Source organism: Melanostigma gelatinosum, assembly GCF_949748355.1.
Source record: "Melanostigma gelatinosum genome assembly, chromosome: 1".
Classification (NCBI taxonomy): domain Eukaryota; kingdom Metazoa; phylum Chordata; class Actinopteri; order Perciformes; family Zoarcidae; genus Melanostigma; species Melanostigma gelatinosum.
In genome coordinates, this window is record NC_136634.1 from 8,114,369 (window position 1) to 8,128,610 (window position 14,242).

Below are 14,242 nucleotides of genomic sequence, written 5' to 3' on the forward strand. Positions count from 1 at the left end.
ACTGTGTGTCTTTGTGTGTTGTGCTTGTCCAGTGTTGTAAAGACATTTTACAAACCCCCCCCCCCCCACCCCCACCCCCACCCCACCCAGTGTGTCATGTCTCGCTAACTTGTTTCTCTTCGTTGTGCTTCTCTTTGCTTATTTCTCAGTGTTAGTGGTGATTATTTTGGGTATCAATTATAAAACTTCTTTCTACTTTAACTTGGGTCGCTTGTACATCTACAGGTGTAAACTAACATATCCTGTCAATATGTAGCTGAGTTAATAGTTGTGAACACCTTGAGTTTAGACAACCTATAGTGAGATTAGTTGAGTTAAGATTCATTAGTTTTTGTCACCAGAATCTAATTGGCGATCATTTTGATAACTGAGTATTTCAATACTTCCAGCCCCTCAAATGTGAGGATATTAAGCTTCTCTCAATCTTCATGAAAGAACCAAACAATTATAATCAATCATGGAAATAATCATTTGGTGCAACCCTGACAGCAAATATCCCAAAACAATTGTTTGTCCCACCTTTTCAAATGTGAGTATTTGCTTCACCTCTCTGTTATATAGTGACGATACATTTACACTGGATTAGGATTTTGGACTGTTGGTCGGACAAAACAAGCAATTTGAAGAAGTCACCTAGAGGTCTGCAAGTTGTTGTGGCTGTTTTTGTCTATTGTGTATATACAGAATGACAAACAAATGACCACCTGACTGACAATAAAGTTATTAGTTGCAGCCCTACTCTATAGAAAAACGGTATACCAAAAAATCTTCATTATTTTCCTGATCGTTTTGGTTTTCTGAGTGCCCACAACTCCTTGAAAATGTATTTCTTACTCTATGTGGAGATAGCTTTAGCAGCGTAGTACTCTCCGTATAACGTGGTATAATGAAGGTATTTCTGTTGGGACAAAGAGAGCCTCACCTACTCCACCAAGACACAACTTGTCCTGCCGCCTTGCATCATAGTCTGAAGACGGTGTGGGTGGAGAAACTGGCATATAAAACGGAAGCTTTAACAGAGAAGCTTTTTTGTTTTGGGTAATTAATATCAAAACCTGATTTAGCTGAAAAAATGTTCTGCTTTACCAACAGGGGTCCAGAAGTGGCAGCCAGCCAGAGTGTGAAAGACATTTATAATAATATGACTATTCTTTAGCTTGAATTGTCAACATGGGACTATGACGACGTTTCCCTGATCTCAATTATCAAAACACACATTTGGAAGAAATTATTCAGAGTACACCTTCCTTGTTAATTGAACGTAGACTGTTGTGTTGAAACAGGATGTTTGAGCAAGGACCGACATATAATATGGAAAATTAGAAGCCAAATGTTTGATTTCATCATGGCATTAAAATATATTTTGGAGGGTAAATCTGCAGTTGGTGTACAGCTCTATCTCTATGAGTCTGGTGGAAAGCTTACTTTCAAATTGCTCCAACATCTTTCATAAGTGTGACATTGGGTTGAGATCTGGAGACTGTGAAGGCCATACCATATGATCCTCACTTGAATTCGTCCCCTGTATGTTATTTAAACGTACGGCTAATTGTAGAGCAATGAATATCTATTCAAAGCAATATATAGAAAAATACAGACGGGTCGATTTCATACCAAAATCACGCGAAAGCCTGTTTTCCAACTTTTAAATGTGCATACTGGAATTTACAAGGATCACATGAACGCAGCACTGACCATGTTCTTTTGACACTTGAGGACCTCAGCCAATCAGCTTCCAGTGCGGCGTCTCCTCCCATAACGTCGTAGATAAGTATGGCCGCCGTCCTGTAGCCGTTCGCGTGTCTTCACAAGAATTATAGCTTTAATTAATTACACTTTTTAAAAACAATGTCGGCTGTATTTTTCCTGAGAAAGTCGCTGAGTAGACTGCCACCGGCTGTTGCGCGGCAGGTGGTCGCCGGCTGTTATCACACCGAGAAAGGTGTCTTCGGATACCGACCCAAAGAGACGGAGAGGCACCACAAGTCACAGGACGACCGCATCGCAGCACTCAACCAAGGTCAGTATGGGGTTAATTTAGACAAACAGCAACTTAACACTATGACAGATACCAAGTCAAATAAGTACTAAGTATAACTCTGCAGCTTCACTTGATTCCAGCTTGTGTAAAATAACGTATTCCCATTTAAACTGTCAATTGCGTATTGTTGATTCAGCTCGAGGGTAGTTGTGTTGCTGACATTGAAGTGTGTTTTTTGGGGGCCTGTTTTGCAGATCATGGTCTTGCCCGTCTGGTGGAGGCTTACAGAGCACATGGGCACAAGGCTGCGAAGATTAACCCCTTACTACCTGAAAAGCCTGTTGCTGACAGCGTCCCGGAGATAAACATGCTGACTGGCACCATCACTGGACACCTTAACACCTCAGGTACACAATCTATGGTGCATTAATAAACATGCAACACTTTGTAATCCATCATGTTATTCTGATGTTCTCATGCACTGCAGGATAAGCACTGATAATCATTCTCTGAAGTTATATTTAGATTCTTAATTCAAGTTAAAGTACTACAACTGTGTACAAAATACCATACAAGTAACATGTAAGTAAAAGTATATAAGTGTTTTTTGTTTAATATTTCTGATGTATTAAGTAGCTTTATACTCGTTAAGCCTGTCATGGTGGAGCTAGTTTTAACTACTTTATAGAATGTTGTGCAGTTTAATTTACCGTACTTTTCGGACTATAAGCCGCTACTTTTTACCTCACGCTTTGAGGCGTCGTCTTATAGTCTGGTGCGATTTATATACGGATTTTTCCGCAGCTTTCCTTTTTCCTCCGCCACAACAACAACTGCAACTTCTGGTTCCGGTCTAACACAACATTTACTAGCTCCCGACACAGAACAGTTGCTACCAGCAACCCCTCTGCGACCAGCTCTTACTGACAGGGTCACTACAATATGGATGAAGTACCTTTGACCTACCTCTCACTAGGACTGTTAACAAAAAAGGTTGAACGGCAAGATGCTTTTAACAGTACATGTCCGACTCGCTAGCTTCTAAGCTAATTTTAACATTACCGCCAATGGGGAAATGCTAACCGCGAATATATAACATATCTTCGTACATCTTTTCATGCAGACATACTTGCATTACAGACTAAGGGCTCTCACGGCTACCAAACAAAAAGCAATGAGGCAATAACTGTTGTTGCTCATAGCTCTGAATAGCTGTTGTGCTAGCAGCAACTGGCCAAGCCAGTTAGCCGTAAATGCTATTCAGAGCTATGAGCAATGTAGACACGCTGCATGAGAAGAGCAACTTTTTCTCAAGTCTGCCAGTGGATCCTAACAGCGTGGAGCAGTGTGAAAGAATCCACCATCACCAACGGGTTCCGAAAGGCTGGGACACTACGAGATGAGGAGGACAGCGCAATGAGGAGGACAGCGCAAGCTCAAGGGCGGATTTTCCTTCGGGAGCAAAGTGACACTGAGGGTGCAGACGAAACACGGACTGCAAGCACGAACGAAGCAATTCTGAGGCTGTTTAATTCCGACACTGAAGAAGAGGACTTCAATGGTTTTAGTGCACAGGAGGACGAAGGCGATAGCGATCAATAGCGATCCTGCGTGTTTTTGTGTGCGTGTTTTTGAGTGAGAGAAATAAATCATCTACACCTAACTACACCTATCAAATAAATGTACGAGAGTAAAAAGTACAATCTTCTCTCATGTGTAGTGAAGTAGAACCTTAACGTAAGATACAATTAAAGCATTCAAATAATGTACAAGTATGTAAAAACTTTACTTTATTACAGCACTAACATTAAAATTCACCGTGTTAATGTACAGGAAAATATATATCTGAAAGGACAAATATAAAGAAACCAACCTGATACACTTTATAACAGCCTTTTTTATTATGTAATGATTATTTTCCGTTTCTTAATTTAATGCTTGTTATATTTTTACGTTTGTTATTTGGTGCCTTGTTGATTGGTATTTTCATAATTTCTAGCGGTGCCAATTACCTGAGTATTTTGGCTTTTTACAAGTGCTGTATAAATAATTGTGAGTTTATATATTTTTACATCTTATTGTTTTATAAACCTAACGTTGGAGGATCAGCTAAGGTTCAAATAAAAGTGCTTATGAGTTTGTGAAAAGTCAGCTAATTACAATTGCATTCACCATAAACCAGCAGTCGGTAAAACATTGTCCTTAATTCGATAAGATTAGTATTAAAGACAATTGTGATCTCAATACATCAAACATGATAAACACCAAAACAATGCTCTCCTCTGTTCACTCGGCCCTCACGTTTGCCTTTAAGGCACAGTCAGAAACTCACTTGTCTGTGTGTGCTTCTGCAGGTCTGCAGCACTTTGGCAAAGCGGAGGCCTCGGTGGAAGAGGTTCAGGCCTACCTGGAGGGAGCCTACTGTGGCCACCTGTCAGTGGAGACCATCCAGCTGAGCAGCCTGGAGGAGAGGGAGTGGGTCGCTGACCGCTTTGAAGAGCTCAAGAGGACGAGTTTCTCCACGGAGGAGAGGAAGCAGGTGGCTAAGATCATGCTGGAGTCTCAGGTAGGTTCCAAGAAGAAAGAAGAGGATGCAGTACTGTTATTTGATCCATCTCATCACGTTTCACATTTTTAATCCATCCTTTTCTTTACTCCTCTCTCACCACCTGCAGGAATTTGACCACTTTCTGGCCACCAAGTTTTCGACTGTGAAACGTTACGGAGGAGAAGGAGCAGAGAGCATGATGGGCTTCTTCCAGGAGCTTTTCCACCAGTCGTCCCACAGCGGAGTTACGGACATTATCATCGGCATGCCTCATAGAGGCCGACTCAACCTCCTGACGGGCCTGCTGAAGTTGCCACCAGAGGTTAATCAGCCTTTAATTGAGACATGCACACTTTCAAATTATCCGTGAACCGTGACAAGATTAGATTGTTTATTCTCCACGATTGTAATCAGCAGCGCAAGTAAACAGAAAGTCCCAGCCAGCTGCCAAAGTGTAAACAAGGGTTTTTCTCTTCAGCTCATGTTCCGTAAGATGCGCGGCCTCAGCGAGTTCCCCGAGACCTCGCTAGCCATCGGCGACGTCCTCTCCCACCTCACCTCCTCCGTGGAGTTGGACTTCGGAGCCGCAAAACCTCTTCATGTGACCATGCTGCCCAACCCTTCTCACCTGGAGGCCATCAACCCCGTGGCTCAGGGCAAAACCAGAGCCAGGCAGCAGCTCAGGCAAGAAGGAGACTATTCACCCGAAGAGGACGCCCAGCCGGGGGACCAAGTCGTCTGTCTGCAGGTACACAACAGCTAAATGTACTGCGGAGGAGGAGGGGGGCAGCAGCAAAACGTATTGATCCACCTGACGTCAAGTCGGTCTCTGTTCTCTTCTCCACAGGTCCACGGTGACGGCGCTTTCCCCGGCCAAGGGATCGTTCCAGAGACGTTGACCCTTTCCAACCTCCCCCACTACAGAGTCGGTGGGAGCATCCACCTCATTGTGAACAACCAAGTGGGTTACACCACTCCATCCGAGAGGGGGAGATCCTCTTTGTACTGCAGTGACGTCGGTCAGTGAAACATATAAACATAATAGGATATTTGCTACTTTCTTATCAAGCATGGACTCCTCTGTCGATCTGTATTTGCAAATGTGCTTTTGTGCGATTTTTAAGTATTTTGAAAAAGTGAAACCTATTGGAGATTTGTCAAAAACGAATATGACTTATCTGTACCACAGGTAAGATGGTGAACTGTGCTGTGATCCACGTAAACGGCGACGATGCCGAGGACGTGATGCGGGCCACTCGGCTGACTGTGGAGTACCAGCGGCTTTTCAGGAAAGACATCATCCTGGACCTGATCTGCTACCGTCAGTGGGGCCACAACGAGCTGGACGAGCCGTCCTTCACCAACCCGGCCATGTACAAGATCATCCGGTCGGTGAAATTGACTCGGCTTACTTTGTGTCACAACAAACTAACCAATCGAGGCAGCGGTTGACCGTCGGTTGCCAATGAATCTCAGCCTTGGTTGTGTGTAATCTCAGTGTTGCAAAAAGAAAGTATCCATAAACTCTTTTAATCTGAATTACAATTCATTTACAGTTTCATTTAAAAGTTTACAACGGTCCATGTTCCAAGACCTAGCTGGTAGACCAGAGAGAAGTGCTTTTGCGAAGGGTTCAAACAAAAATATTATTTGTGTAGATTAACAAAGCTTTTATCCCCCTACAGATATATTGTATGTTGTCTTCTTAATGTCACATTGTTGCATCCGCACAGATCCCGTAAGAGCATCCCCGACTCCTACTCAGACCAGCTGATCTCCGAGGGTGTGATGACCGAAGTCGAGCGCGTGGAGATCAAGTCCAAACACTACGGCATGCTCAACGACAAGCTGTCCAACATGTCCCTGTACAGCCCTCTGCCCACCAACCTGCAGGGCCGCTGGGAGGGTCTGGTAGAGCCCCAGGCCCGAGTCACCACCTGGGACACGGGTGTCCCCGTTCCCCTGCTGCAGTTTGTGGGAGGGAAATCTGTGGACATCCCTGAGGAAATCCAGCTGCACAGCCACCTGAGAAAGACCCATGTACAGGTGCGGCCATCGTCTCTGTCGTTTCTATTGTTTTTTGTCAACCTGGCAGCAGCTGGATGATGTTTTTTTCTCTTTCTTTCTTTGTGAACTCAGGCTCGGTTGCAAAAGTTGGAAGAAGGGACCAGACTGGACTGGTCCACAGCCGAGGCCTTGGCCTTCGGCTCCCTCCTCTCCCAAGGTCAGTGTTCAGCAGAGCAAGCGTAAGGATCCTCTCGTCGTGTTGCTGTCAGGAAGTGGATTTGTAGATTTCACATCATTGCTGTTACAGGCTTCGATATTCGAATCAGCGGACAGGACGTTGGAAGAGGCACGTTCAGTCAGCGACACGCCATGGTGGTGTGTCAAGACACTAATGACATGTACATCCCTCTGAACCACATCAGCCCTCAGCAGACGGGTTTCCTGGAGGTAAAAACCCCGATAAACCAGATAAAACATAATCTAATGCGTGACATAATCAGAACCTTAATTCTGTTGACATCTTTGTGTGTTTTAGGTGTGTAACAGCCCGCTGTCTGAGGAGGCGGTGCTTGGATTTGAATACGGTATGAGCATCGCACAGCCGAAGCTCCTTCCCATCTGGGAGGCTCAGTTTGGAGATTTCTTTAACGGAGCGCAGATCATCTTTGACACCTTCCTCACTGGAGGTAAACGTCTGACTGTGACTCTCATTATCTTGTACTTTTTGGGGAAAATCTTCACACGTCAGATGTGAAACTGCTGTGTGGTCCCCAGGTGAAGCCAAGTGGCTGCTACAGTGCGGGATGGTGATCCTGCTGCCGCACGGCTACGACGGAGCCGGGCCTGAACACTCGTCCTGCCGTATGGAGCGCTTCCTCCAGGTAATCCATGTCAAACCAAGTTAGCGGGTTATGACTTTACGTAGCGTTCGTGGCAGCATCCCAGTTTTTAATTTGAGCTGGGAGATGTTTGACTTGGCACTCAATGTTACGTTACTGCCTGAAAACCAAACAAACCCAGATGCCTCAGGTGAGCCGAAGTCTGTCATCCCAGTTCATTAAATCCAGATTGATTGGATAAAGTGCTTTGATGACAACACGCATTATCCTTCACACAACCATGTTTGCTATCGTACAACTGTCCCGATTAGTCAGATCTTGTGGCTCTTTCTCATCTCGGCGCTGCATAACTACATGTTGAAGTCCTGCAAATTCACCGACTGTTGAATTAATGAATTCAATGTTTTAGGTCAGCCAGCTCAGAGGTAATCTTTTCTCTCCACCTATTTCATTTTCAGTGTCCAATGCAAAATACGAGTGTTGTGGTGCAGAAATCCATTTCGGCTCTCTTCAGTACCAATGCAGGACAGAGGATGTAACGTACAGGCCACTAACGGATGTAATCGATAACTAATCCACAGTCGTAATGTTTCTTAATTGTCCATTAGCAATCAGCAGACAGAAGATCGATGCTGCGTTTCAGACGCACGCTCATATTGCACGAACGCCTTGAAGGCATTTGTTCGAAATACAAACGTGCACTTGCACAATAGGACAAGGATGAACTGATTAGATTCGGGAGGTCAAAGGTCAATGTGACCTCATAAAACATGTCTGAGCTGTTGGCGGAGGCGGATATTCTAGTTTTGGCATTTTATTAACGGTTCCTGAATATCTTCTGTACAGAGAAGACAACTTCCATGTGTTGTTTACCGTATCCAGATTCCTGGTCCGAGCAGTTTATAATTACAACATGAAACGAAGTATTATTTTATTTATATATTATATTAAATATATGCACGTGTGTTTGTATATCTGTGGACTTAGTCTTAAGTGTCTGAAGTCTCAATTTATTTTTATATATATATTTATATTTATTTAGACTGGTTATATATATTTTTTCCCAGCCTGTCACTCCGTTTGCTGACACATCTCTGCGTTTGAATGTGTGTGTTCTACCAGCAGCTTTATGTGTTAAGTTACACATTCCCTGACTTGTAACTGACAGCTAACTCGTCCTGTTTGGTCCCTTTTTAGATGTGCGACAGTAAAGAAGAGGGCGTGGACAGTGACTGTGTGAACATGGCGGTGGTCAACCCCACCACGTCTGCTCAGTACTTCCACCTGCTGAGGAGGCAGATGATCCGTAACTTCCGCAAACCTCTCATTGTGGTCGGACCCAAGACACTGCTCAGGTTTTCTGTAAGCAGTAACGCGTATAACATAATTGTAACTCCTTTACACAGATGTATGTTCATGCAAGTGGCTCAACAGCGTGTGTTGTTTCCTCAGGGGGCAGCGTCCAGTCTAACTGAACTGGCACCAGGAACCTCTTTCAGAACAGTGTTGGGCGATACTTCAGTCTCAGCAGAAAGGTAGAGAAGTGCAACACGTGATGATTTCTGTAGTGTGTCCTCAATGTGGTGAAATATATGCATTACCTGCTAGAACGTGGAAGACCCTTCAAAAGTATAACCCATACATGCTTCTGTTATTCCATGCAGTGTCCAGAAGGTGGTGCTGTGCTCGGGGAAGCACTACTACGCCCTGCTGAAACAGAGGGAGACGGCAGCAGCCAAGCAGAGCACGGCTCTAGTCCGAGTGGAGGAGCTGTGTCCGTTCCCGCTGGACGCTCTGCAGCAGGAGCTAAAGAAATACCCCAACGCCAAAGGTATGTGTGGGACGTCCCGCTTCACTGTTAGCAGGCTCACTGGCTTCATAAGTGCCATCACAACATCAGTTAGTTAACAACAACTTAGTCCAGGAACATTTTTACCTCACAAAGGTCAAAGGGACATTTTTAAGAGGCATTAAAATGACTTGAGAGATAAATGGGAAGTCCACTATGTGTTTGATTAGTATATTCACGATTAGTATAATAGTATAATCACGATTTCTGAGATACTTCCCCTTTACTACGCCACGTAATCCTGCAGTCAACGCAAATGTATTCATATTATACTTTTGTATTGTATTTTGTAGGTACAGGGCAGAATTAAAAACCTACAATGTAATAAAAAGCAGACGCAAGATATGAATGTGGGGCCGACATTTTGTTTTAATCCTTAAATGAGTCTGGCCCACTAAAAATACACACACACACACACAGTAGGTATTGGTCTTGCTGAGATATTCCTGCTATATTTTAAAGGTGACACTTGCATGTCCTTTTTATTGACAGAAAGTAATTTGAGTTCAATCATTGATTACTTGGAGAAAAAATAATTTTCTTCAATGCACTCGGGACCAGAGCCGCTCGATACAGCCAATGTGAGTGTCGAGCGGACAAACTGTTACAAAAGCAGCTCTTCAAGTGAGTCAAAGCACGTCGAAAGCCATTCAGCAGCGTGCGGCAACTTCAATAGACGTCGGACAGTCTCCACTTTTATTACTGAATCCTCGAGAAAGCGGTCGATGACTCGCAAAGAAAGCGTGAACGCCGGTGCATCAGTGTATCCGGTGTTCACTGCGGGGCTGTTGTGTTTCTGTTATTTCGTCCTCCCTCTGTAGCTGAATGAGTGTCAATCCCGACTCCGACTGGGAACCCCTTCATCTCGTTAGGCAAGACTTTCCGAGCACGAGGAACCATCAGCGTCAACATCGGTCTCTTTGCCCATAAATCTTTGCATTTTGCGGTTTGTTAACTGTGTTTACTGAAGATTGTTTTTGCTCTTCAAACCAACTGCAACACAATGAGACATGAGAGGACGAGGAAGCAGGTTTCACATGGAGAGCTAACGTCCTGAGGGATTCTGCCATCAGCCTGTCAGAACATGTGAAATGTGTTGGTGTGGTTTATTATTCATAAGCTGAGAGAGTTGAGCATCTACTGCAGCTGTTTGATTTTAAGTTCAACAACGATACATTTGTTGACGTTTTATCTTCTCCCATTGTCTTTTACCAGCACAGCAGAGCTAGTACTTGCATCACGAGCGTACCCGCCGATACCGATCCAGCATTTTAGGTTCTATCGGAAGCATTTACGATTCTGCTTTCAGAACAACTCTACAGATCACGTATTAAAATGTCAGATCAGCTGCTTGACAACTAAAAATATTCAATTTGATAAAAAAAAAATTCTACTAAGAGAACCTGCAATATTCATATATGAGAAGATGGACCGATGAATCGCTCTTAGACTTTATTTTCATTGTCACATGCATGAAATTTGACTCCTGCATTTAACCCTTTCGGAGCAGTGGGCTGTTGTAAAGCACTCGAGGAGCAGCTTAGGGGTCAGTGTCTCGCTCAAGGAGCCGGGGATCAAACCGCCAATCCGCTCCATCCCCCGAGCGACATTATAATCATCATCATTGCTGATTGTTTTTCTGTGAAAGAAGAAATCAATTTATCAGCGAAATCATTGAAGCCTCTTTTAAACGTGTGATCCTTGTCTAGACAAATGGAGTCTGACAAAAGGCACTGTGTGCTGGAGTTTTAGTTATTTGCATTATTACAAATGTCGCCATGATTCTGTATGAGGAACCGTGAAAGTTCAGGTTTCACTTTGGCGCTCTCTTTTATTGTTCTTCCCCTCCTGAAGCAAATACAGTTTCAGTGAAAAGGTCACACGTTTGAGTCATGTCCTCTTTTACTGTAACTGTAACTCATTAAACCCACAGAGTTCATCTGGAGTCAGGAGGAGCCTCAGAACATGGGTCCCTGGTCTTTTGTAGCTCCCAGGTTTGAGAAGCAGCTGGCCTGCAAGGTGAGCAGTTTGTTTTCAAATGATGTGATGTACAATATGAAACCTAATGGTTCTAAAATGAGTCGTTGATGTTACACATATGAGACCGTCTCTTCATTCTTTCTCAGCTCCGGTTAGTAAGCCGACCTGCTCTTCCCGCCCCTGCTGTCGGCATCGGGATCCTCCATCAGCAGCAGCAAGAGGCCATCCTCACTGCTACCTTCTCCTAGGACTCAACCAGACTGGGAACCAAAATAACCAGTACACCAGCCTCGGCACAACACTGTCATGGTATCTGCTGTGGTCCTTCAAAACCATCGTCAATACATGTACACTGCAGATACACGGGACCTTTTTAAACGATGTTCGGTTTATACAATAAATTGGTAAATACAAAGGAAGCGTTAAAGAGAGCAGTGTTGATCATTTTTAACTCTTGTAGTCAAACACAGGTTTTTAATTATTGTGTTTATGGTGCGAAGGGCAGAATGCTTGTTTCTAAAGTTTTTCACCTGAAAGCGGAAACCTAATGTGGTTGGGATGTGAATCGAGGCCTTGGAGACCATGTTTACAATGCGTCTGTTCGTATTTGTAGCACTGGGGATTGTATCTTGCCTGTGTCAAAAGGGTACGAGCTCCACGTTTCAGGAATGAAAACAAGAAACTACATTTATGTGAGGAGTTTTTAAAGAGCTTCAGTTGTAACCACTGGATTTTGGAGCCGAGAGCCACAGACGGGAAATCAGAAAGTGTTGAGAGACGGACACATTGTTGGTTTCTGTGTGCACAGTGAACAAGCAGCGTGGCCCTCATACATGCAGCTTATTAATGAAACACTGGTATCGGATCGGCCGACATCAAAGCCCAGTTATCGGTGTGGTGCATCCCTATTTTGAACAGTTGTGAATTTCGCTGACTTGGATGATCGTGAGCTGAATTTCAAGGTCTCCGGGTTTGACGTCGATAGCTCTCAGGAAGACGCTCAGATCAGCGGCCTGTTGTATGTTACTGCTCACTGCACAAGTTGTCCATTTTTGTCCTGTTCTGAACAGAAAATATCAGTATAACGTGTTACAAATGTCCTCAAAGTGTATGTAAGAACAGGAGTACTTGAACTGCATTTCTGAAGAAAGAAAAAGAAAGTGTATCCGTCTTTGAGTTAAAGCATTTGGACATTTCATTGTACACATTTGGGCTAAGAAGTACTTGATCATCTTCATTATCTAATCATGGTTCTAACTGAAAATCCAACAAGAAGGCATTCAAATGTAAATGAACTATCAGATGGACTTCAAATGTAAATATTTTAAAATAAATCTATTCATGTTTGTTTCTTTTCTCCTAGTAGCATGCTGCCATAAGAGCCGGTTACATTTGACTCAATGTAATAAGAGAATAGTCAAGTAATTATATTGTTTTATGATGAACTGTAGATCATAATTACACTCCAAGTGCTCTACTGTGAAAGCCAGTTTACAACTGAATCACTTTCACAATCTCCACCTGCTGAAGAGAGACAGCTTTGGACTGACTCTGTAGTAACTGCTTATTTTGAGCCCGAACACTTAGTTAGAATCGGGGACACACTGGAGGATAAAGTAAAGTTAGTGAACAGTATTCTATAAATGGTTGCATTCATGTAGTTAAGTTACAAAGTCTCCACTGATTCAGGTTTGCACTCCTATGACATAAGGCTCGCTCAAGATGAGCCAGGCCTGCGCTGAATCAACCACCACGATGGCCGCACAATGCATGCTGGTTCGATTAGTGTACGACTTGCTCTGACGTCATGCACATTAACCTCCTGAGATCGGGGTGGCTGCAGTTTTTAGAGCAGCAGCTGCTCTCTCGCTGACTGCAAGACCCAGGGCATGATGGGGAAACGCCTGGCTGTTGCCTGATCCAAGAGCTGATTGGCTCTTAGTTTGGACAACAAGCTCTAGGTTTTGTAGAAAGTCCTATTCTTCTGTGTAATTGTAGTTTCTGGTTGTCACTTATCAAAACGAGCATCCAAAGTGCTTTACAAGGCAGATGTAAAAAGAAGAAAGATGGAAAACAATGCCCGATGCACACACATTTATGTATATTTACAAACAAATATTCATGAATCCGAAAGTGATCTGCAAACTAAAGGTAGCCTACAGATCAAATCTAGGGGATGTCATTGTTGGAATGCTGTTAAGCATTCCAACTATTGTTATCCTGTTTCTTTATTCCACTATTTCTTCCGTCCCCCTTTTTTTGCAACTCTTCTCCTTCATATTTTAAGCTACAGAAACCATTCAACTATTAAAATGTTCAGCTCTTTCACCAGAGGGGTGCTATGACTTTTCATATTTGTAATCTTTAAACTCTTTGAATTATTAAGCTTTTTGCAATTTGTTTTTGAATTGGATTTCTATTTTCAGCAATGTTTTTGAGATTAATTTCAGTTTTCAGCATTCCAACGCATTTTCAGCAGGAAATGCTTTTTCTAGTTTCTGTATGTTCTTTGAAGGCTGCTAGAAACTTGACTGCAGCTTGTTGTCATCGCCCCCTGCTGCTGCAGCCTCATCTCAGGCAGTTCATCTTCAATCGTCTGAATCTTTAAAATGAAATGATTGTTTTTCTCAGTAAAAAAACTAAAAATCGATGCAGCAAAACCAGAGATATCTTTATATTCCACACATTCTTTCTAGTCAAAACCTGTCCGAGTCTCCCGGTGCTCCCTGCGGCCAGTCCAGGCCTGATACCCAGTCTACGTTTATGCACATTGTGTCTGCTTTTGAGGCAGTTTGACATCTACAAGGCTACAAACACACCAAACATGGTGGAAAGTTTAAGGGAACCAAGCCCCCCCACCTCCATTACTCCGAGCTACGCCCCTGCGTTTCAACTCATCTTTAAATGAAAGCAACTGTTCCACACACCACACACGAGAAACGTCTTAAACGTGTTCTCGGCAGACACGCTGACTCCGACCGGTCCGGCAGCGTAACCACCGGGCCGGTGATTTGGTGCAATGCGAACACTTAAATCGT

General features: G+C 43.6%; 1 protein-coding gene across 1 annotated transcript; it reads left to right on the top strand.

The window, feature by feature from the left end:
* The first annotated feature begins 1,793 nt into the window (after positions 1-1,793).
* dhtkd1 (dehydrogenase E1 and transketolase domain containing 1) lies at positions 1,794-12,517 on the top strand. The gene is made up of 17 exons (XM_079297133.1): positions 1,794-2,020; positions 2,236-2,388; positions 4,336-4,547; positions 4,657-4,851; positions 5,008-5,277; positions 5,377-5,548; positions 5,719-5,917; positions 6,263-6,575; positions 6,669-6,753; positions 6,844-6,983; positions 7,072-7,222; positions 7,311-7,417; positions 8,573-8,737; positions 8,828-8,910; positions 9,040-9,206; positions 11,158-11,243; positions 11,351-12,517. The coding sequence occupies exons 1-17, from the start codon at positions 1,849-1,851 to the stop codon at positions 11,450-11,452; spliced, it is 2,772 nt and encodes a 923-aa protein (XP_079153259.1). The 5' UTR covers positions 1,794-1,848; the 3' UTR covers positions 11,453-12,517.
* The last annotated feature ends 1,725 nt before the right edge of the window (positions 12,518-14,242 follow it).

What these genes read in the sequence shown, in the direction of transcription:
- dhtkd1 (XM_079297133.1), top strand. Translation starts at nt 1,849, where the DNA reads ATGTCGGCTGTATTTTTCCTGAGAAAGTCGCTGAGTAGACTGCCACCG. An exon ending in GCCATGTACAAGATCATCCG is followed by an intron (nt 5,918 to 6,262) that starts GTCGGTGAAATT and finishes GCATCCGCACAG; the next exon opens with ATCCCGTAAGAGCATCCCCG. An exon ending in AGAAGCAGCTGGCCTGCAAG is followed by an intron (nt 11,244 to 11,350) that starts GTGAGCAGTTTG and finishes ATTCTTTCTCAG; the next exon opens with CTCCGGTTAGTAAGCCGACC.